A 23,481-nucleotide genomic window follows, 5' to 3' on the forward strand; every position below is an offset into this window, starting at 1 on the left:
TAGTCCAAATGCCATTATGTTTGGGCTGTACGTTGTAAGATGAATATTTCACATTAAAATGCCCTCTTTCATAATTTCATTCTGTCTTTCAAAATTGTCCTACATGATAAGTTTGGATGCTGTTCACATGGGAAACCATCAGTCCAGGCTAAACATAGTGCCAACTGTAAAGTTTGTTGGAGGAATAATGATCTGGGGCTGTTTTTCATGGTTTTGGCTAGGCCCCTTAATTCCAGTGAGGGAAATTTTAACGCTACAGCATACAATGACATTCTAGACGATCCTGTGCATCCAACTTTGTGGGAACAATTTGGGGAAAACCCTTTCCTGTTTCAGCATGACAATGCCCCCATGCACAATACAAGGTCCATACAGAAATGATTTATCGAGATAGGTGTGGAAGAACTTGACTGGCCTGCACGGAGCCGTGACTTCAACCCCATCAAACACCTTTGGGAGGAATTGGAACGCCGACTGTGAGCCAGGCCTAATCGCTCAACATCAGTGCCCAACCTCACTTGTGGCTTAATGGAAGCAAGTCCCCGCAGCAATGTTCCAACATCTAGTGAAAAGTCTTCCCAGAAGAGTGGAGGCAGATACAGCTTCAAAGGGGGGACCAATTCTATATTAATGCCAATGATTTAGAATGAGATGTTCGATGAGCAGGTGTCAACCTATATATAAACTCAGCAAAAAAAGAAACGTCCTCTCACTGTCAACTGCGTTTATTTTCAGCAAAATTAACGTGTAAATATTAGTATGAACATAAGATTCAACAACTGAGACATAAACTGAACAAGTTCCACAGACATGTGACTACAGAAATGGAATAATCAAAAGTAACAGTCAGTATCTGTTGTGACCACCAGCTGCATTAAGTACTGCAGTGCATCTCCTCCTCATGGACTGCACCAGATCTGCCAGTTCTTGCTGTGAGATGTTACCCTACTCTTCCACCAAGGCACCTGCAAGTTCCCAGACATTTCTGGGGGAATGGCCCTAGCCCTCACCCTCCGATCCAACAGGTCCCAGACGTGCTCAATGGGATTGAGATCCGGGCTCTTCGCTGGCTATGGCAGAACACTGACATTCCTGTCTTGCAGAAAATCATGCACAGAACGAGCAGTATGGCTGGTGGCATTGTCATGCTGGAGGGTCATGTCAGGATGAGCCTGCAGGAAGGGTACCACATGAGGGAAGAGGATGTGTTCCCTGTAACACACAATGTTGAGATTGCCTGCAATGACAACAAGCTCAGTCCAATGATGCCGTGACACACCGCCCCAGACCATGACGGACCCTCCACCTCCAAAATCGATCCCGCCCCAGAGTACAGGCCTCGGTGTAACGCTCATTCCTTCGATGATAAACGCAAATCCAACCATCATATTCCGTTCAAAATCAGCCGTTTCCAGCTACAATAGTAATTTACAACATTAACAATATCTACACTGTATTTCTGATCAATTTGATGTTATTTTAATGGACAAAAAATGTGCTTTTCTTTCAAAAATAAGGACATTTTTAAGTGACCCAAAACTTTTGAACGATAGAGTATACACAGTACCAGTCAAAAGTTTGGACATAAAATAACAGTGAAGGCATCAAAACGATGAAATAACACATATGGAATAATGTAGTAACCCAAAAAGTGTTAAACAAATAAAAAATATATTTTATATTTTAGAATCTTCAACGTAGCCACACGTTGCCTTGATAACAGCTTTGCACACTCTTGGCATTTTCTCAACCAGCTTCATGAGGTAGTCACCTGGAAAGCATTTCAATTAACTGGTGTGACTTGTTAAAAGTTGATTTGTGGAATTTCTTTCCTAGGTAGGGGTGGTATACAGAAGATAGCCCTATTTGGTAAAAGACAAAGTCCATATTATGGCAAGAACAGCTCAAATAAGCGAAGAGAAACGACAGTCCATCATTACTTTAAGATATGAAGGTCAGTCAATCCGGGAACATTTCAAGAACTTTGAAAGATTCTTCAAGTGCAGTCGTAAAAATCATCAAGAGCTATGATGAAACTGGCTCTCATGAGGTCCGCCACAGGAAAGGAAGACCCAGAGTTACCTCTGCTGCAGAGGATAAGTTCATTAGAGTTACCAGCCTCAGAAATCAGCAATTAACTGCACCTCAGATTGCAGCCAAAATAAATGCTTACCGGAGTCAAGTAACAGACACATCTCAACATCAACTGTTCATAGGAGACTGCGTGAATCAGGCCTTCATGGTCTAATTGCTGTAAAGAAACCACTACTAAAGGACACCGATAAGAAGAAGAGACTTGCTTGGTCCAAGAAACACGAGCAATTGACATTAGACCGGTTGAAATCTGTCCTTTGGTCTGATGAGTCCAAATTTGAGATTTTTGGTTCCAACCGCTGTCTTTATGAACCGTAGAGTAGTTGAACGGATGATCTCTGCATGTGTGGTTCCCACCGTGAAGCATGGAGGAGGAGGTGTGATGTGTGGGGTTGCTTGCTGGTGACACTGTCAGAGATTTATTTAGAATTCAAGGCACACTTAACCAGCATGGCTGCCACAGCATTCTGCAGCGATACACCATCCCATCTGGTTTGCGTTTAGTGGGACTATCATTTGTTTTTCAACAGGACAATGACCTAAAACACACCTCCAGGTTGTGTAAGGGCTATTTGACCAAGAAGGAGAATGATGGAGTACTGCAGACTTCAACCCAATTGAGATGGTTTGGGATGACTTGGGCCGCAGAGTGATGGAAAAGCATTCAACAACTGCTCAGCATACAATATGTGGGAACTCCTTCAAGACTGTTGGAAAAGTATTCCTCATGAAACTGGTTGAGAGAATGCCAAGAGTTTGTGCAAAGCTGTCATCAAGGCAAAGGGTGGTTACTTTGAAAAATCTCAAATCTAATATTTTGATAACAATATGCATAATATGTTTTGATTTGTCTAACACTTTTTTGGTTACTACATGATTCCACATGTGTTATTTGATCGTTTTGATGTCTTTACTATTATTCTACAAAAAAATACAAAAATAAAGAAAAACCCTGGAATGAATAGGTGTCCAGACTTTTGACTGGTACTCTCTCTCTCTCTCTCTCTCCTCTCTCTCTCTCTCTCTCTCTATATATATATATATACACACAGTGCCGTAAGAAAGTATTTGCCCCCTTTCTGATTTTCTCTATTTGTATATCAGATCTTCAACCAAACCTAATATTAGATCAAGTTTACAAATAACAAAAAAGGGTATGCTTATTTTATTTGTTTAATTAACAAAGTTATGCAACACCCAATGCTCCTGTATGAAAAAGTAATTCACCCCTTACACTCAATAACTGGTTGTGCTACCTTTAGTTATAATTACTGCAACTAAATGCTTCCTGTATGAATTTTGTCCCAATCTTGCATGCAGAACTGCTTTATCTCAGCGATATTTGTCGGTTTTCAAGAATTAACTGCTCATTTCAAGTCCTGCCGCAACATCTCAATTGGGATTAGGTCTGGACTTCGACAAGGCCATTCCATAATGTCAAATTTGTGCTTTTTAACTATTTTCACTTAGGCTTGATTGTGTGTTTTGGATCATTGTCTTGCTGCATGACCCAGCTGCGCTTCAGCTTCAGCTCACAAACGGATGGCCTGACATTCTCCTGTAGAATTACAGTGGGGCAAAAAAGTATTTAGTCAGCCACCAATTGTGCAAGTTCTCCCACTTAAAAAGATGAGAGAGGCCTGTAATTTTCATCATAGGTACACTTCAACTATGACAGACAAAATTAGAAAAAAAATCCAGAAAATCACATTGTATGATTTTTAATGAATTGATTTGCAAATTATGGTGAGAAAAAAGTATTTGGTCACCTACAAACAAGCTAGATTTCTGGCTCTCACAGACCTGTAACTTCTTCTTTAAGAGGCTCCTCTGTCCTCCACTCGTTACCTGTATTAATGGCACCTGTTTGAACTTGTTATCAGTATAAAAGACACCTGTCCACAACCTCAAACAGTCACACTCCAAACTCCACTATGGCCAAGACCAAAGAGCTGTCAAAGGACACCAGAAACAAAATTGTAGACCTGCACCAGGCTGGGAAGACTGAATCTGCAGTAGGTAAGCAGCTTGGTTTGAAGAAATCAACTGTGGGAGCAATTATTAGGACATGGAAGACATACAAGACCACTGATAATCTCCCTCGATCTGGGGCTCCACGCAAGATCTCACCCCGTGGGGTCAAAATGATCACAAGAACGGTGAGCAAAAATCCCAGAACCACACTGGGGGACCTAGTTAATGACCTGCAGAGAGCTGGGACCAAAGTAACAAAGCCTACCATCAGTAACACACTACGCCGCCAGGGACTCAAATCCTGCAGTGCCAGACGTGTCCCCCTGCTTAAGCCAGAACATGTCCAGGCCCGTCTGAAGTTTGCTAGAGAGCATCTGGATGATCCAGAAGAAGATTGGGCGAATGTCATATGGTCAGATGAAACCAAAATAGAACTTTTTGGTAAAAACTCAACTCGTCGTGTTTGGAGGACAAAGAATGCTGAGTTGCAGCCAAAGAACACCATACCTACTGTGAAGCATGGGGGTGGAAACATCATGCTTTGGGGCTGTTTTTATGCAAAGGGACCAGGACGACTGATCCGTGTAAAGGAAAGAATGAATGGGGCCATGTATCGTGAGATTTTGAGTGAAAACCTCCTTCCATCAGCAAGGGCATTGAAGATGAAACGTGGCTGGGTCTTTCAGCATGACAATGATCCCAAACACACTGCCCGGGCAACGAAGGAGTGACTTCGTAAGAAGCATTTCAAGGTCCTGGAGTGGCCTAGCCAGTCTCCAGATCTCAACCCCATAGAAAATATTTGGAGGGGGTTGAAAGTCCGTGTTGCGCAGCAACAGCCCCAAAACATCACTGCTCTAGAGGAGATCTGCATGGAGGAATGGGCCAAAATAACAGCAACAGTGTGTGAAAACCTTGTGAAGACTTACAGAAACATTTGACCTCTGTCATTGCCAACAAAGGGTATATAACAAAGTATTTAGATAAACTTTTGTTATTGACCAAATACTTATTTTCCACCATAATTTGAAAATAAATTCATTAAAAATCCTACAATGTGATTTTCTGGATTTTTTTCCCTCATTTTGTCTGTCATAGTTGAAGTGTACCTATGATGAACATTACAGGCCTCTCTCATCTTTTTAAGTGGGAGAACTTGCACAATTGGTGGCTGACTAAATCCTTTTTGCCCCACTGTATCTGATATAGAGCAGAATTCATGGTTCCTTTTTTAAGGCAAATCGTCCATGGTTCTGAGGCAGCAAAGCATCCCCAAATCATCACACTACCACCACCATGCTTGACCGTTGATATGAGGTTCCTACTGTGGAATGCAGTGTCATCTATCCATATAACATTCTTCCAAGAGTCTTGATGATCATCCAGGTGCTTCCAGGTGTTTTTTGGCTAACTTCAGTCAACTTTTTGGTTGAGATGGTTCCCATTATGTCTGGCGAAAACCAAACACTGCATTCCAAGGTAAGAACCTCATGCCAATGGCCCTCCAACTGGTAATTACTAGTGGGAAACTCATCTATCATCCTTGAGCTCCAAGTAGGAGGTGGGAATTGTGAAGTTGTAAATACCAGTTGGATGCATTCACATGCTTTGAACTCGTTGAGAAACGCCCGATTGGCTAATGGCCAACAAGTTGTGTCAACCATAAACTAAAAGTACAGCTACAGTGCCTTGCGAAAGTATTCGGCCCCCTTGAACTTTGCGACCTTTTGCCACATTTCAGGCTTCAAACTGTATTTTTTTGTGAAGAATCAACAACAAGTGGGACACAATCATGAAGTGGAACAACATTTATTGGATATTTCAAACTTTTTTAACAAATCAAATACTGAAAAATTGTGCGTGCAAAATTATTCAGCCCCCTTAAGTTAATACTTTGTAGCGCCACCTTTTGCTGCGATTACAGCTGTAAGTCGCTTGGGGTATGTCTCTATCAGTTTTGCACATCGAGAGACTGAATTTTTTTCCCATTCCTCCTTGCAAAACAGCTCGAGCTCAGTGAGGTTGGATGGAGAGCATTTGTGAACAGCAGTTTTCAGTTCTTTCCACAGATTCTCGATTGGATTCAGGTCTGGACTTTGACTTGGCCATTCTAACACCTGGATATGTTTCTTTTTGAACCATTCCATTGTAGATCTTGCTTTAAGTTTTGGATCATTGTCTTGTTGGAAGACAAATCTCTGTCCAGTCTCAGGTCTTTTGCAGACTCCATCAGGTTTTCTTCCAGAATGGTCCTGTATTTGGCTCCATCCATCTTCCCATCAATTTTAACCATCTTCCCTGTCCCTGCTGAAGAAAAGCAGGCCCAAACCATGATGCTGCCACCACCATGTTTGACAGTGGAGATGGTGTGTTCAGGGTGATGAGCTGTGTTGCTTTTACGCCAAACATAACGTTTTGCATTGTTGCCAAAAAGTTCAATTTTGGTTTCATCTGACCAGAGCACCTTCTTCCACATGTTTGGTGTGTCTCCCAGGTGGCTTGTGGCAAACTTTAAACAACACTTTTTATGGATATCTTTAAGAAATGGCTTTCTTCTTGCCACTCTTCCATAAAGGCCAGATTTGTGCAATATACGACTGATTGTTGTCCTATGGACAGAGTCTCCCACCTCAGCTGTAGATCTCTGCAGTTCATCCAGAGTGATCATGGGCCTCTTGGCTGCATCTCTGATCAGTCTTCTCCTTGTATGAGCTGAAAGTTTAGAGGGACGGCCAGGTCTTGGTAGATTTGCAGTGGTCTGATACTCCTTCCATTTCAATATTATCGCTTGCACAGTGCTCCTTGGGATGTTTAAAGCTTGGGAAATCTTTTTGTATCCAAATCCGGCTTTAAACTTCTTCACAACAGTATCTCGGACCTGACCTGTGTGTTTCTTGTTCTTCATGATGCGCTCTGCGCTTTTAACGGACCTCTGAGACTATCACAGTGCAGGTGCATTTATACGGAGACTTGATTACACACAGGTGGATTGTATTTATCATCATTAGTCATTTAGGTCAACATTGGATCATTCAGAGATCCTCACTGAACTTCTGGAGAGAGTTTGCTGCACTGAAAGTAAAGGGGCTGAATAATTTTGCACGCCCAATTTTTCAGTTTTTGATTTGTTAAAAAAGTTTGAAATATCCAATAAATGTTGTTCCACTTCATGATTGTGTCCCACTTGTTGTTGATTCTTCACAAAAAAATACAGTTTTATATCTTTATGTTTGAAGCCTGAAATGTGGCAAAAGGTCGCAAAGTTCAAGGGGGCCGAATACTTTCGCAAGGCACTGTATCAGGCTTTTAAACAAATAATATTGTTCAAAAACCATATTAATAGATTGCTTTTAAACAATAATGTTTTGTAGTTGCATTTAACTGCTGAAAATGTTGTTATGCTGTTATCGCTGTCAGCGGTCACCATGTGGGAGATGTGAGAGAAGCACAAGGATGACAGACGGGTTTCCCACTAGTAACTACCAGTTGGAGGGCCGTTCAAATATAATTTTCCCAGTTGTATGTGGTAAACATAGAGAATGATAGAGATATCATCTTTATATATGTCCCATTATGATGTCTGTGGGTGCACGGGCAGTGCCATTGAGACCATCTCCATTTTGAAGTAGTACATTTTTCTTTTTACTACTACTTTACGAGTTGGCAAACAAACTGAAAGGGTGCATACTACCATCTAGAGTGTGTTGTTTGAATGGGTATAAAGCCACGGTTGGTGATTTACTGCCACCTACAGTTATGGAATGTTTGCTCACAAGAATAATTAATTGACTGATTCCTCCTGATGACCCGGATGGAATCATGTAAATCCTTCCTTCACCCATAGGACGGCGCACTCAGTTGACTACTTTAAAATGGTGGTAGCCCTCAATGGCAATGTCCATGCCAAAATGGGTTTTATCCATTTAGAGTCTTCCATGTAATTCGATGGTGGTAAATTCCCACTTCCCAATTGGTTAGGAACGCCGCATTACTCAATCAAATTATTTAAAAAGGAAAATCAGAACTGTTATTTTCCAATAATAAACACACATAAAATAGTAAAGAGTAGAAAGATACCATGAGGAATTGTGGTGTGTGTGTGCACTTCCCCCACAGAGATTAATCTGACTAAATCTCACCAAATCCCTCTCCTCACCCCTCCCATCCTCCTTTTGCTTTATCTGTCTGTGTCCTTTCAAAATTACAAAAGAGAAAAACTACATAGTCAACTGTCTTTTTGTTTTACACCACTCACTGCAAACCAGCCAACCCCCTCCCTCTCTCAGTTCCAGCCCTTCTGTTAGCTAACCTCACAGTGCCCTGATTCTGTCCCAAGCGAACCCCAGTCCTGGCTAACACCCTATATTGTTAAGGCCTCACTGAAACAATAGAGTAGGAAGTGGAGGGCGGAAGGATAGAGCCGAATGCCGCAGCTTAAACCATAGAAAAGCCATTTGTCACACTTTCTGTCTGTGTATCTGAAACTGTGTACACTATAACTGTGCTACACTTCTTGTTATGCGTCAAAGTGTGATGCTGATACCTTTGTGTCATATTCTGCTGTGTGTGTGTGTGTGGTGTGTGGTGTGTGTGTGTGTGGGTGCAGAGTGCAGGAAGTCTTTAAAAAATATATTAAAAAAATTATATTAAAAAAACGATAGACTAAAAAGATACTATGATATATAGCCTATTTTTTGTGTGTATTTTATAGATTAGGTCTATACATAGATTTGAACACAAATGTGAACACAAAAAATGAGTATGCCTATAAACACATGCACTCAAATTGCATGTGTGATGTCATTTCTTTCCACTGGACACAATACGTAAGCTATTATTTTACCGTAAAGGAAAACCAAACGGAAAGGGAGAGGGGGAGACGGCTTCAGCAGGGGGACATTCCTACAGCGCCTCCTTCACAACCGCAATCAGACAACCAGATTTGAATGCGCATAACGACATACTGTAGGATAATAGTCAGCGTTTTTTTTTACTTCAATGTACTGTATATTTTTATCTTCAATGTTAAGCCGAGCATATCTTCCAAAGAAGTGGTCTGTATCGATTTCGTACATTTTTATTGTGTTTATCCGTGTTGTTTTGATAAGCCTCGCCTGTGGATGATGATTTGACACTTCTATTACTTTTTATGTGAGGGGCGAGTAAAAAGCACAATCCCATTATTTTTAAATGGGCGTCATTTTCTGAAATTCACAGAGTGGAGAGAAAAACCGAGTTTGAGAGAGAGGAGACATCCGTTTGATAAGTGACAGTGAAGAAGGCGGACATTGTTATCCTCCACACACCACGCAATAGGACAAGCATGAGTCTGGATTCATATTTTTTGAGTGACTTCAAAGCCTTATGGTTTGATTGTTTTTCTATGGTGAATTTCAAATGACTGCCTCTCATAGGTTCATAATCAAAAGGAATGAATGTTATGCCATGAACAAATCCTTCAAACAGAGGGAATACAACATTTACTCGGACAACGAACGCAGATGCTCTGCAGCAGGTATTTTCTGAAAAGACGTGAAGATCTCAGTGAAAGAACATTGTCATATCTTTGTCCAAGGTTTTGCGATATAGGATTACGAGCCAGCTACAATAAAAACGAAATAACGGATTGAAGCAGCATGAAAACCTCACCCTGCCGACGGTAACCAAGGAAAAGAAAGGGGAAACAAGACAGACAGTAATGCATACTTGTTTCATAAAGGCCTCTAATCACAGATTATCATGTGAGATTTGAGAGTGATTGATTGACATTTGATAGAACAAATATTGCCATTGTTGCTTGGTTTTGTTATAGCAATAGCGACCTTGTTCAGAGCATTTTATAGCTCATAGAAAAACGTCAATTTGATCATGTGAAACATGTGCACTGTTCCCATTATCCATAGGCAAAGCCAAGAATTGCTGTTGGCCTACATTTGTTTCAACGGTGGGAAAGAGACAGTTGATAGTCACAATTCAGGGCAGACTAAAAAGCTTGCTTTTCATGCCCCATTGCAGAGCATCCCAGGAATTAAAGGCTACAGTTATTTTACCCTCAACTGCCTGTAATCAGGAAAGTCATTTTTTTCTCAGGTTATTGTATTACAATCAGTTAAAACAATATGGGGAGTGACAGTGAGATTTACAACAGAGAGTTGTCAAAGATGTCTGACGAGGATTTACTCGCCTGCTCTAAAGAAGAACTGGTGAGGCGACTGCGTAAAGAGGAGTCTGAAAAGATCTCTGCTCTTATCCAGCGTGGACGGCTGATAAAAGAAGTCAACAAACAATTACAAGGCCACCTGCTTGAGATCAGGGAGCTGAAAACCATCAACCAGCGTCTCCAGGAAGAAAACACAGAACTGCGCGACTTGTGCTGTTTTCTTGACGATGACCGACTAAAGGTGAATAAACTGGCCCGGGAATGGCAGCTGTTCGGTCACCACGCAGCCAAAGTGATGCGTGAGGATCTGGGCGGCTACTTGAAAAAACTGTCCGACCTAGAGCGCATGCAAGACGGATTAGTGAAGGAGAATCTGGACCTGAAAGAGCTCTGTCTGGTCCTGGAGGAGGAGTGTGTTAGCAGGAGTGACTCCAGTCCCGGTGGATCCACTGAGCTCAACCTGCCGTGCATGGTGTCCCGAGACCTCGGGGATGGAAGTTCAAGCACTGGGAGCGTTGGTAGTCCGGACCAGCTCCACCTGGTTTGCTCACCTGATGACTGAAGATGGAACAGAGCTGGATACTTTCACTGATTAGTGAAAAAGCACGATACAGCGAAATATGGGTCGAGGAAATATGTTGACATTGTAGGAATATAATTGTTTACAGCATTCATTGCTAGAACACAAACTTTGTTGGGATTCTTTTAAGAAGATAGCATATTACACGAAATACAGCAACATCTCCAAAATGGCAGCCAGTCAGGTGTGCCTTCAGCACCTGCTGCTGTCCTAACGAAAACTTGAAAAAGAATCCTGAAGAGAAAATAAAAATGCTTTTTCCTGGACAGATGACAGCCCTACAGAGACATTAGACACTAAAGATCAAGATTTTTTGGAATTATCATTTCTCAATTTGTATTTATTTTTTTGACCAATCTTGTCAGAGGTTTTCCTCTTTTCAGTGATTGAGACTGTATATGGTTAACATTAGAAGGTGTTGTTGGAAGGAGGTTGAGTTAGGATGTTATCTCATGCACTGGACTGTCCTGGCAGTGGACTACTTTTCACCGTATTGCACTGGACAAAGCTACCATGGATCCCTGTAGATTCATATCTCAACACAGATTTGAGCCATACTAGTACATGATATCCAAAACCATTTAAAATTTTGAAGGATGAGTTTTTTTTTGTGAGAGACCTTTAAATAACATTTAAATCATGTAGATGATGCATTCAGTCCCTCGGGTCAGGATTGGAGTGCTGTGTGTATGAAAACACAAACTAACAATGAAATTGTGTATTATCAGCCCTGTCTTGGCAGCCCTTCAGTTTTACACTGAAATTGCACGAGAGACATAGTGTGCTACAGTAATTTAGGCTGTACAATACACTAAACATGGCACCGCTGATTTGTGTCTTACACCTGCACCTATGAACTCAACTCAACTCAGAACTGAACTGCCCAGGCAGTTCTCAACCAGCCACTTTTGTATCAAACTGGTAGGTCTAGACTGGAGTTTACGAGATGATGGATTTATAGATGCTGGCGACTAGTCTCTTTATTATTGTTATGCTTATTAGAACTGCTTCACATTTTCTGTTTCAGTTGCCAGTAGTCAGGATCCCAATATAACTCATGTTTTGTGGTAATTCTGTAGAGCTACTCTCTCATTGTCTTCATTAACTTGACCTATCAGTATTACTTCATTAATGAATACACATTTCTGTTTTGTGCATATAGAACATGCTCCTGGATTGGATAAGATTTGCTTTTTGGGCTTTAATTGGTGGGCTGCTCGTAGTGCATTGAAGACCTTTAAATACACTGGCTGAGACACTCAATCGTGTTATGACCTTTGTGTGTGCAGGAAGGCCATTTTACATGGTGTAACGTGAGTGATTGATTGATCTCGCGATCTGTTTGTCCCAGACTGCAGTTGATTGATGTTCCTGTCCATGTCATACAGCCTGACATTGTGGATATTCATCAGGTTTATTGTTGGACCTGTTTGCACAGCAAGGAGATCTGGAGTGGACAGTAACACTTTCATCAACTTAGTGAAACACAGAGAGCTCCTTTGACAGCGAGGAACACACATAGGCACTCTCTCTTCTAACCCCTATACTTATCATATGCTCTCTGGGCCCCGTGTGAGTGAGTGACTCACTTCATTTGCGAGAACTACAGTAACAAGAGAACTCTGTGTTCAGGAATCAGGGTCATGGTAAACAGTTCTCCATTTACTAGACTCATTATGATCTACTCCTCTACTTTCCTGGACTCCCTCTTACTGTAAACATGCTTTCCCATTCAATCAAACCAAGATGTCTCATTGTGACCTCATTTTCTTCTCGCTCGTTATCTTTCATACTCGGCACATCTGAAATGTTAATGTGTTCTTTTCATCTGTTTGTATCTGCCAGTGATCCAGTTCTTTGCCTTTTACAAGGACAACCATAGAGGAATGGCCAGTTTGCCACTCCCTTTCCTCCCCAGCATCCATTACCCCCTTCTGTAAGGTTGCTAGGCAGCAGCATCAAGCAGGATCTATTCAAAATGGAACTACTAACTAATTGGTTTAACACTAAGGAATATTCTTTAACCCTTTTGTACTATTTTAAAGCATAGAATTTGCTTGGACTTGACAATGTGATATTTGCATCGGTATATTATCAAACATACTTGATCACCACCAAATCAACATCCGTAGCCTTGTCTTTATAGTCTCTTTTATTGCACTGCTTTGTAAGATCGCATCAAAATGAAGGCACTGCCCACTATAAACCCACAGTCAAAAGAGAACACATTATCAAAAATATACACTACACGCTCAAATACATGTCTATATATATTCTATATTTACTCCCATGGTCCTGCCTTAGTTGTCTTAAATGTTCCCAGAATAATGCGGTTTTGCATAAATGAAATAAATTATATTGTATTAAACTACAATATGTATACATTTTTTTATATAAAGATAGCACATTATGAGAAAGATTACAACTTGGCACACATGTATGATTATCCTAAAACAAAACCAACGTGTTTATTACCATGTTGTTACAGGTAATAAAGGCCAGTGTTCATACAGAACATGTAAGGCTTCAGTAAATTGATGTGGTTCCTACATTTCAAATGCAGAAATATCACCATTATTGACAAAGTGCACAAAGTTGATGCATTTTTGTTTGAACATTTGCACAATTCTACCTCTTGGGTTTTGAGCATAACACATATAGTTAGTCAGATGTTAAATGCATCAGGGAAAACAAAAAAATAGTGTAACAACACAATCCTTTAAATATGAGTCGTTTGCGTCACCATAATGCTTTGCGAGTGTCAGCTTGTGTGTTAGCTTTTGTATGGCACCCATGTCGTTGTCATAATCGTCGTCATCTTCATAACCGCCAGTGTTGTCACTCAGTCTTTTCCAACATGGAAGCCCATTAAATCACAGTGTGAAGATGGTAGGGGAGTTTAGGGAGTGATCTGATTGGTCCCCACTGCTGCTGCTACGGCGATGGGCAATACTACAGGGCTGGGGGTTTCGAGACTGCTGGGCCACATCCTGTTGAGAGGAAGATGGCAGAGGCGGTAGAGCCTGGGATGAACTAGTGGAACTGGAGTCTAGAGAGCCATTGGGATAACTGAAGACCAGACTAGCCATGAAAGGAGTAAGAGATGGAGTAGAAATAAGAATTGGGGTGTGAAGGGACTCAGATTCTATGGGGACGGTAAAGGATGTCACAGGACGAGCAGGGATAATAATTTGGGGTTTGGGCTTCTTAATCTTTGATTGGCTCTTTACTGAGGACCGTGGTAGGTCCTCAGGCTCGATTTTAATTCCTAATGTGGGAAGCCCTGAGCTCGGGTCAGAATCCAAGTCAGAGTCCTGGATCTTGCAAATGGGACGGTGGGCCTCTATGACCAACTCTAGCTTTTCTTTCTCCTTCTGTAGTTGAGCAATCTCCTTCTGCAGATGGGACTTTTTAACTTCCAACTCGTCTGTCTCCTAAGAAAGGGAAAACGAAAGAGAAAAGGTTAGGGTTGTATTGTCAATCTATTTATTTTTTCAATTGGCACAAAAACCCAGTAGTTAAAACATTAAATGTGAGTGTCTTATAAACAGGTGATATGATTTACAAAACGTTAAAAAGTATGTTAATAAGCCTCAAATTAAACTTACACTTTGCAGCGTGTCTGTCAGCTCACGTCGGCGGTTACGACACTTGGCAGCTGCCTGTTTGTTTCGCTCCCTCCTTATTCTGCGTCTTGCCAACTCCTCTGGGGACAACTAAAGTGAGAGAAAGACATTTGATGACTACGAAAAAAAGTACCAATAAGTTTGACAAAAATGTACTACAACTTGAAAGACATCTAGCTCAACGCAATTGAAGGGGACTGCACTAAACAGCAGATTACTAAAATGTGTTGTGAAATACTACCACCTTGTGTATAAACTGAGTCACTACATTCAAACTTTCACAACGTCATTTTGTAACATCTGAGACTTTTGTCACGCCCTTCCTCCAATTTAATTTAACATTTTGTCCAGTTATTTGTTTCTTTTCATCCAATTTTTCCCGCCCCTGTATTATGATGATTCACTCAGACCCCCGTTGTGACTCCGGTATGAGTCATATGACTTGCCCCGCTGAGTCACACGATAGCCCATTTCCCATCCCATCAAGCTCAATCAATCACACATTCTGGAAGTGTAACTGATAGCCAACGGGTATAAAAAGCATATACCCTCAAGGAAAACAAAAACGCACTACTAATAGTAGTTAAGCAATTTGATAATTACTTGATGTGTTGCCGTCTTACATTTCGTGAACCCGCACGTCAGATATATTTTCTCTCAAAATCAAAAACAGGCTGATAAAAGCTGTCATTTTCTAGCACTTAGCCTAATAAGTCACTAACGTCAAATGAGCGGCGTATCTCAAACGATTATAAAGCAGGTCAGTGTACATAGCTGTTCCAAAGTACATAGGCCTAGGTGTCAACCGAAACAGATGTGGTCAACCTCTGCATCATCTGGAATTTCCAAATGTTCACCCCCAAAAAATCTAGCCCATTCAAAAGAGAGCTCTCAGAAATATTTGTTTCTGTAATTTAGTTTTCCTCCTATCAGACAGAATGGGTGTGTGGTAATGTCTCACTGCCATATCAGAAGTATAAGTCAGTCACCGACACTACAGGATATTACTCACTACTGACACCGACTCAGCCATCCGTCTCTACACCTCTGTGAAGTCCTTAGTTGCCCTTTTCCATGCCCCTCTCAGTCCCAACGAAGCACTGGAATTCTAAGCCTCTCTGTGTCCAGTGTAGCATTATTAATAAGACAACTACACGGAAAAGGGTCTACTAGTGCAGAGCGATTAACCGAAATGTCTATTGTTTTTTTAAAGAACTAATTGACAGAAGTCAGTTCAATTATTTGATTTCCATTTTGTTTTTCCCTGTAGAGATAAATCAGATGAAGCCTGAACTGTCTGGTGTAGTAGGGAGGTGTAGTTTCCACCAGGCCAATATTCTACAGTTTAGCTCAGAAAATATTGTAATTAACTACAATGACCATAATCCATTGTGCTCCTGCTTAAACTTGTCTGGTCTGAGCGGAGCAGACATGGAGACAGAGAAGAGAGAATGCCCGATCGAGAGGGCTAGAAAGCAGTTGCTTTGCGAGCTTGAAAATACATGATCTAAGTCAGGGCCCGAGTTTGGGAAACCCTGATCTAAGTGATTGATAGTTGGTATTCAGCAGTCAAAGTATGCCTTATTTATTTTGAAAAATTATTAAAATAGTGATTTTGTCAGACAGCATAGGCAGCAAAGTTCTACAGAGATGATGACTCAGAATGAAATAATTAAGTCATCAAATAAAACAAATATTTTATTAAAGTATATTAAAGTAAAGTTATGTGAATAAATGATGATTAATAAGTGATAAGTCACAACCATCATGGGACTTTTATTAACTGGTTTATTCAGTGTTAAAGCATTCAGCCCACACAAAAACCATGAGATTTTTTAAATAAATCGAACTGAAACCAAACCGACTTCAAAAGGTACTAATCACTCAGCACTATGGCTTACTAAACTATACCTCTTCAAAATGCATGTTGTGATAAGTGACCTTACGATTCATCTACATTTATGGTCAAATATCCACCGACATTCTGGCACAATACCTACCTACCTTTTGAAATAAGAGTTTCACACTCTGCTGGCTAAAGACAAAACATATTCTTACATAGTCATCGTTCCTGCGTCTGGTCGTGCTTCCAGAACTTGCCGCGGCCCTTATGACCCCTGGTCTGTAAAGGTGTGGTTGGGAAGGTGAGGGGTTGAAGGACCTCATTCCTGCTACAGGTGGGTAAGGAGGACGTGGAGGCCGCGAGGGGCCAGCTGGACCGATGAGGGAGGGCTGGACCAACCACTGGAGGTCTTGGTTGGAAGTGATGTCGTTGAGACTGGGAATAAACTGACTGCCTCCTGCCACAGTGAACTTCTGAGGAGAGCAAGAGCAACAAAAAGAATGAGAGCAAAAGAGAGCGAGATTAGCGTAATGAGATTGACAAGCAGAAGGATTTAAAGCAAAACTATTATTTTGAACCAGATATTTGACATGGACATATGCATGTATCAGGACATGAAGGCAACAATTTTGATAGACTCAAAATGAATGGTTAAATACATCCATCACGTGTCTCAAGTCAACATAAACCCACAATCAGACAATGGTAATCAGATTTACACCATGGCTATAATACGTTGCCTACTACATTTCTTATGTCATTATTATTCCATTACTACTCTATTATTAATATATTCTGCAATTAATACTATTAAGCAATATAATTATTGGGGGAAAACTTTAAACAAACATTATTTGAATGTATTGCTCTTATTAAAGTTTATCAACATAGCCCATATTTGTGCCACCTACCTGATGTTGTTGAGTGGTTGAGGTGCTGGTGTCCTGGGATACTGCGCTCGATCCGGTGTGTGGGGACCCAGAGTCGCTGTTGGGGTACGTAGAGCTGCCTCCGCGGCCCATGTCCCCAAAGTTCCGGTACATCTTTGATTGTAAACTGCTATCCCGATGAATGCAAAGTAATCCAGAGGAGTTTTATGAATAGCAAGCGGTGAAGTGAACGATGCGTTCGAGTAGTGTCACGTTCACTTTTCAAACGTTGGGGAAACCCTCCTTGTTGCGGGAAGTTGGTAGGATCTGAAAATATGTATCCTGAAAGGGGAAGAAGGAAACTTCTAATGAAAAGCTTGTTCTTGTGTATGACTAAATTCTCTCAAATAAATGTAAAATTACTCCTTACTTACATGGATCATTCCAGTTGGACTGAAAAGTATAGAGTGATCGTAGAATTATAAACGTCTAAACCAATACTATAGTTTTTCCACGCCCCTCCCAAATTACTGGAAATGGTGTTGTCTAGTTTTCGGTGTGTAACTGACCACGTGCGAATGACGTTTTTGGCCATATATGGTGAGTTTCCTCCAGCAAGTGTTCCCGGGAATCCTCATTGCCAGTTTGGTTGTTTAAATCAAATTGTATTGGTCACATATACGTATTTAGCAGATGTAGCGAAAGGCTTGTGTTCCTAGCTCCAAAAGTGCAGTAGTATCTAACAATTTACAACAATACACACAAATCTAAAAGTAAAAGAATGGGATTAAGAAATATTTAAATATTAGAATGAGCAATGTCTTAGTGGCATTGACTACAATACAGTAGAAGCTGTTTTTCAGTCTCGGTCCCAGCTTTCACGCACATGTACTGACCTCGCCTTCTGGATGATAGAGGGGTGAACAGGCCGTGGCTCGGTTGGTTGATGTCCTTCATGATATTTTTCGCCTTCCTGTGACATCGGGTGCTGTATGAGTCCCCCGGTGATGCGTTGGGCAGACCGCGCCACCCTCTGGAGAGCCCTGCGGTTGCGGTCGGTGCAGTTGCCGTCCTATGGACAGGACGCTCTAAACTGTGCACCTGTAAAAGTTCGTGAGGGTCTTAGGGGCAAATATGAATTTCTTCAGCTCCCGAATCTACAAAACTATGGGGCAAAACAAATGGGGTTGGCTTAGATTTGTGACAACATGTAAACTATATATTTGATCTCCAATGTTTATTGAAAACATGAAAAGACGTTTGCACAATGACCACTTGTCTCAAATACATTGTTAGTTGTTGGTTAGCTAGCTTGCGAGTTTTAGCAGACATTCAATCAGTCAAAACACCAAATCAAAACGTTATCAAGAACAAGCTTAAACTAGTTTAAATGACTCACGTACGATTCCCAATCCCCACATGGCAGTTTCTTGTCATTGTTGGTAGCTATCTGGCCATCCAGAATCACAACAACTCACGGACATCTGTCCAATTGAAGCGTGTGTATTGTTTTGGTGTTATTGTCAGCTAACCCATAACAGGAGCGGAAAGCACGCTCTCTGCCCCATACCTTGCATCCACTTTCTTTTTCTTGAACACATAAATCTAGGGAAGACTGCCTGAAGGAGGTCAGTCAGCGGAATGGCACTTTGGCTGCGTTTAGACTGGTGTTTTCACTAATTGGTCTTTTGACCAATCAGATCAGCTCTGAAAAATATGTGATGTGATTGGTAAAAATACCAATTTATGGCAAAAATATCCGAATTTGGTTTGCCAGTGTGAACGCAAAATGTGAATTATTTCTCCATCTGTTTCAACTGTCTTTGGCAGTGTCAGTAACTTCCTGTTTTCTATGTAGTCTACTGTCAAACGCTTCTTAAATCCTAAATGTGCAGCGACTGCCACCATATCTCTAGTAGTGGCGATATCACTGAACCGCTAAAGTCCCTGCTCTCCCTTATGGCTCGATTGTGGTTGAGTTCCCGCCATGGTTGACTCATCTTTTGTGAATAACTACCGAGTATTATCAAAGCCAATACATAGCCTACTGTATGATTCAGTTGCAATTTATACCAGCTTGTCTCTTAGGATATAGAATAAGGCTACAACTTAGCAGCATGCATTATGATTGATATTGATAATTGATATGTATTGAAGATACAGTGAATCATCACTGTTTTATCATCTTTATCATTTGAGCCATTTTGCTCTTACTGTTGTTTTTGGCACTCACCAACATCACAATGCGTGAAAGTGAAAGATGTATAAAACATTTTATTTATTTAATTTTATTTAACCTTCACCTAGGCAAGTCAGTTAAGAACAAATTCTTATTTACAATGAAGGCCTAGCAACAGTGGGTTAACTGTCTTGTTCAGGGGCAGAGCGACAGATTTATAAAGCATCACATTTTTGTCTTATGCATCACAGTGACCTAATATTACTTTCACTTCCTTATTTTCAGGTTTACTTTGCCTGTATTATTTCTTTTTGTGGGGAGACACGTGCACTTCTCTCTCTGTGGCATACTATATGAATGACACATCATGTTAAATGAAAATATAGGGGAAGGTGAAGATGACTTAATGCCTCTGGAATGCCATGATGACACACCGTTTCTGTCTCTATATGACATGCCACAACATGCTGACCAGCCCGGGATTTTTTTCCACACCAATTGACTCAGACGTGCATCATTGATGCATCATAGACGTAGACTACATATACATGCAGAGGTAGCTACAGTGGTACACACCGTACAACCATGCACATTACAACACCCAGATGCATTTTCTAAGTCTTCATGTTTTTTTCATATGTCACATCACATACTCATCCAATCCCCCATAACACACACACACACACACACACACACACACACACACACACACACACATGCAATCTCCTACCATATACACTAACATCTAATATGGATGAGTAATTTCCCTGTCTTTTTGTGTATCTTTGATAAATAATGTTTTGTTGATATGTTGTTCATTTGATTATGTATCAGATTAGAAGTAATAACCTTCACAATTACCAAGTGTATTTAATTAGTCACCATGAGTCACTGTTTCTTTCAGAAGACAACATGGGCTACCTTCTATAAAACTAAAGTTAGCCAGAGGAATAGTGCACTGTAATTTGGTTTTATGTAAATCAACACTGTGTTTAGAACGGGTTTTTGTTATATATATTTGTTACATTTCTTAGGTGACAGATACGCATAGAAGCAGAAAATAGCCAACTAATTGAAGCAAGCAGGGTCAAGCTGAAGTAATGTTCCTCTGTTCAACAGTTTTGACTTTTGGCACAAGCTGCCTACAATTCTTGATAAATGTGTAGTTTGAGTGCATTCTTTGAGCATAAATTGTTTCTGTGTCCAAGCTCTAGATGACAATCCACCTCTTCAAGGAGATAGGATACTGCTAGTACCATAGACGCTCAGGAGGTAGCTGATTTAGCTTGATCTTGGCCATAGTTATATAAATATCTATATGGCTGTATATGCTACCAGGACTGCCCAACCCCCTTTCTGGAGATCTACGGTCCTGTGGGTTTTCAGTCCAACCCTAGTTTAACACACCTGATTCTACTAATTAGTTTCTCAAAAAGACCTTAACTAGCTGAAGCAGATACGCTAAATTAGGGTTGGACTGAAAACCCACAGGGCAGTAGATCTCAGGAAGAGGGTTTGGCAGGCTTGTGCTATATAGAGCCTATTCAGATCTTTTTTTCACTAATTGGTCCAGTCAGATCAGCTCTGAAAAAGATCTTGATGTAAAAAGTACCAATTACTTAGTGGAAAAAGGGTCAGAATTGAGTTGTCTGTGGTAACGCAGTCTATGTGGCTCTCTATAGCATATATACACATCATACACACTAAAATACAGTAGAATAGAATACAGTATACACATATGAAATGAGTAAAGCAGTATGTAAACATTATTCAAGAGACTAGTGTTCCATTATTAAAGTGACCAGTCAATGCCACGCCGACATTGCTCATCCTAATTCCAATATTTACTTTTAGATTTGTGTGTATTGTTGTGAATTGTTAGATATTACTGCACTGTTGGAGCAAGGAACAGAAGCATTTCGCTACACCCGCAATAACATCTGCTAAATATGTGTATGTGACCAATAAAATTAGATTTAGAATACATGTGTATTCATGTCATAATATTCTAAATGTTTGACATGGTAAAGACTCTACAGCAATCCTTTTTACACCGGCCAAGGTTGAAGGAGCTGATGATAATGCACGTTTCCTGATTCACCACAACAGATATCCCGGAAAACCAATCAGTGCACAGGCTGAATCTTTATTGGTCGTCATAAATGACCACAGCCACAAAGTCATAAATATGGCTAAACCCCGCCAATTTCTACATTTGATCTTCTTACACTGCTAACTTTATGCCTAACCTTAAATGCCTAACCTTTATACCTAACCTTACATTTTAAGATATAGACCATTTTGACTTTGTGGCTGTGGTAACAACCATCTTTATGGTTGTGACGAGAGTGAGTACAGCTTCGACCGGAAGTTATTTTTGGTAGCACGTCAGGAGAGCAATTTAGCGTACCTTTTATTTTATTATTATTTTTATTTCACCTTTATTTAACCAGGTAGGCAAGTTGAGAATAAGTTCTCATTTACAATTGTGACCTGGCCAAGATAAAGCAAAGCAGTTCGACACATACAACAATACAGAGTTACATATGGAGTAAAACAAACGTACAGTCAATAATACAGTAGACAAATAGGTCTATATATGATGTGAGATAAGGGAGGTAAAGGCAAAAAAAAAGGCCATAATGGCGAAGTAAATACAATATAGCAAGTAAAACACTGGAATGGTAGATTTGCAGTGGAAGAATGTGCAAAGCAGAAATAAAAATAATGGGATGCAAAGGAGGAAAATAAATAAATAAATACAGTAGGGGAAGAGTTAGTTGTTTGGGCTAAATTATAGATGGGCTATGTACAGGTGCAGTAATCTGTGAGCTGCTCTGACAGCTGGGGCTTAAAGCTAGTGAGGGAGATAAGTGTTTCCAGTTTCAGAGATTTTTGTAGTTCGTTCTACTCATTGGCAGCATAGAACTGGAAGGAGAGGCGGCCAAAGGAAGAATTGGTTTTGGAGGTGACCAGAGAGATATACCTGCTGGAGCGCATGCTACAGGTGGGTGCTGCTATGGTGACCAGCAGGGTCTTGTAGATGACCTGAAGCCAGTGGGTTTGGCGACGAGTATGAAGCGAGGGCCAGCCAACGAGAGACTACAGGTCGCAGTGGTGGGTAGTATATGGGGCTTTGGTGACAAAATGGATGGCACTGTGATAGACTGCATCCAATTTATTGAGTAGGGTATTGGAGGCTATTTTGTAAATGACATCGCCCAAGTCGAGGATCGGAAGGGTGGTCAGTTTTACGAGGGTATGTTTGGCAGCATGAGTGAAGGATGCTTTATTGCGAAATAGGAAACCAATTCTAGATTTAACTTTGGATTGGAGTTGTTTGATGTGAGTCTGGAAGGAGAGTTTACAGTCTAACAGACACCTAGGTATTTGTATTTGTCCACATATACTAAGTCAGAACCGTCCAGAGTAGTGATGCTGGACGGGCGGGCAGGTGCAGGCAGCGATCGGTTGAAGAGCATGCATTTAGTTTTACTTGTATTTAAGAGCAATTGGAGGACACGGAAGGAGAGTTGTATGGCATTGAAGCTTGTCTGGAGGGTTGTTAACACAGTGTCCAAAGAAGGGCCAGAAGTATACAGAATGGTGTTGTCTGAGTAGAGGTGGATCAGAGACTCACCAGCAGCAAGAGCGACATCATTGATGTATACAGAGAAGAGAGTCGGCCCAAGAACTGAACCCTGTGGCAGCCCCATAGAGACTGCAAGAGGCCCAGACAAGACAACAGGCCCTCCAATTTGACACACTGAAGTCTATCAGAGAAGTAGTTGGTGAACCAGGCGAGGCAATCATTTGAGAAACCAAGGCTATCGAGTCTGCCGATGAGGATGTGGTGATTGACAGAGTCGAAAGCCTTGGCAAGGTCAATGAATATGGCTGCACAGTATTGTTTCTTATCGATGGCGGTTAAGATATCGTTTAGGATCTTGAGCGTGGCTGAGGTGCACCCATGACCAGCTCTGAAACCAGATTGCATAGCGGAGAAGGTGCGGTGGGATTCGAAATGGTCGGTAATCTGTTTGTTGACTTGGCTTTCGAAGACTTTAGAAAGGCAGGGTAGGATAGATATAGGTCTGTAGCAGTTTGGGTCAAGAGTGCCCCCCCTTTGAAGAGGGGGATGACCGCAGCTGCTTTC

General features: G+C 41.0%; 2 protein-coding genes across 4 annotated transcripts; one reads left to right on the forward strand and one right to left on the reverse strand.

Annotated features, from left to right (window-relative positions):
* Positions 1-8,880: 8,880 nt before the first annotated feature.
* On the forward strand, positions 8,881-13,179 carry LOC110488780 (coiled-coil domain-containing protein 85B). Its single transcript, XM_021561155.2, has one exon. It carries the CDS (start codon positions 10,188-10,190, stop codon positions 10,788-10,790), a length of 603 nt encoding a protein of 200 aa, XP_021416830.1. The 5' UTR covers positions 8,881-10,187; the 3' UTR covers positions 10,791-13,179.
* LOC110488779 (fos-related antigen 1) lies at positions 12,945-18,211 on the reverse strand. Of its 3 annotated transcripts, none has more exons than XM_021561152.2 (5): positions 18,043-18,211; positions 17,189-17,488; positions 16,493-16,750; positions 14,417-14,524; positions 12,945-14,242 (listed from the first exon to the last, which is right to left on the reverse strand). In XM_021561152.2, the coding sequence occupies exons 2-5, from the start codon at positions 17,318-17,320 to the stop codon at positions 13,682-13,684; spliced, it is 1,059 nt and encodes a 352-aa protein (XP_021416827.2). In that variant the 5' UTR covers positions 17,321-17,488; positions 18,043-18,211; the 3' UTR covers positions 12,945-13,681. The 3 variants fall into 3 exon arrangements, with proteins under 3 accessions (XP_021416827.2, XP_036798829.1, XP_021416826.2); XM_036942934.1 differs by lacking the exon at positions 18,043-18,211 and adding an exon at positions 17,581-17,719 and having other exon boundaries at positions 16,493-16,747; XM_021561151.2 differs by lacking the exon at positions 18,043-18,211 and adding an exon at positions 17,581-17,719.
* Positions 18,212-23,481: the final 5,270 nt, after the last annotated feature.

Source organism: Oncorhynchus mykiss, chromosome 14 (assembly GCF_013265735.2).
Source record: "Oncorhynchus mykiss isolate Arlee chromosome 14, USDA_OmykA_1.1, whole genome shotgun sequence".
Lineage (NCBI taxonomy): Eukaryota > Metazoa > Chordata > Actinopteri > Salmoniformes > Salmonidae > Oncorhynchus > Oncorhynchus mykiss.

Bases quoted from the DNA above. Each gene is read 5' to 3' on its own strand.
- LOC110488780 (XM_021561155.2), top strand. From the start codon at position 10,188: ATGGGGAGTGACAGTGAGATTTACAACAGAGAGTTGTCAAAGATGTCT.
- LOC110488779 (XM_021561152.2), bottom strand. From the start codon at position 17,320: ATGTACCGGAACTTTGGGGACATGGGCCGCGGAGGCAGCTCTACGTAC. The intron at 16,751-17,188 runs GTAGGTGGCACA...TGCTCTCCTCAG, and splicing joins CAACCACTCAACAACATCAG to AAGTTCACTGTGGCAGGAGG. The intron at 14,243-14,416 runs GTAAGTTTAATT...TCCCTTTCTTAG, and splicing joins TGACAGACACGCTGCAAAGT to GAGACAGACGAGTTGGAAGT.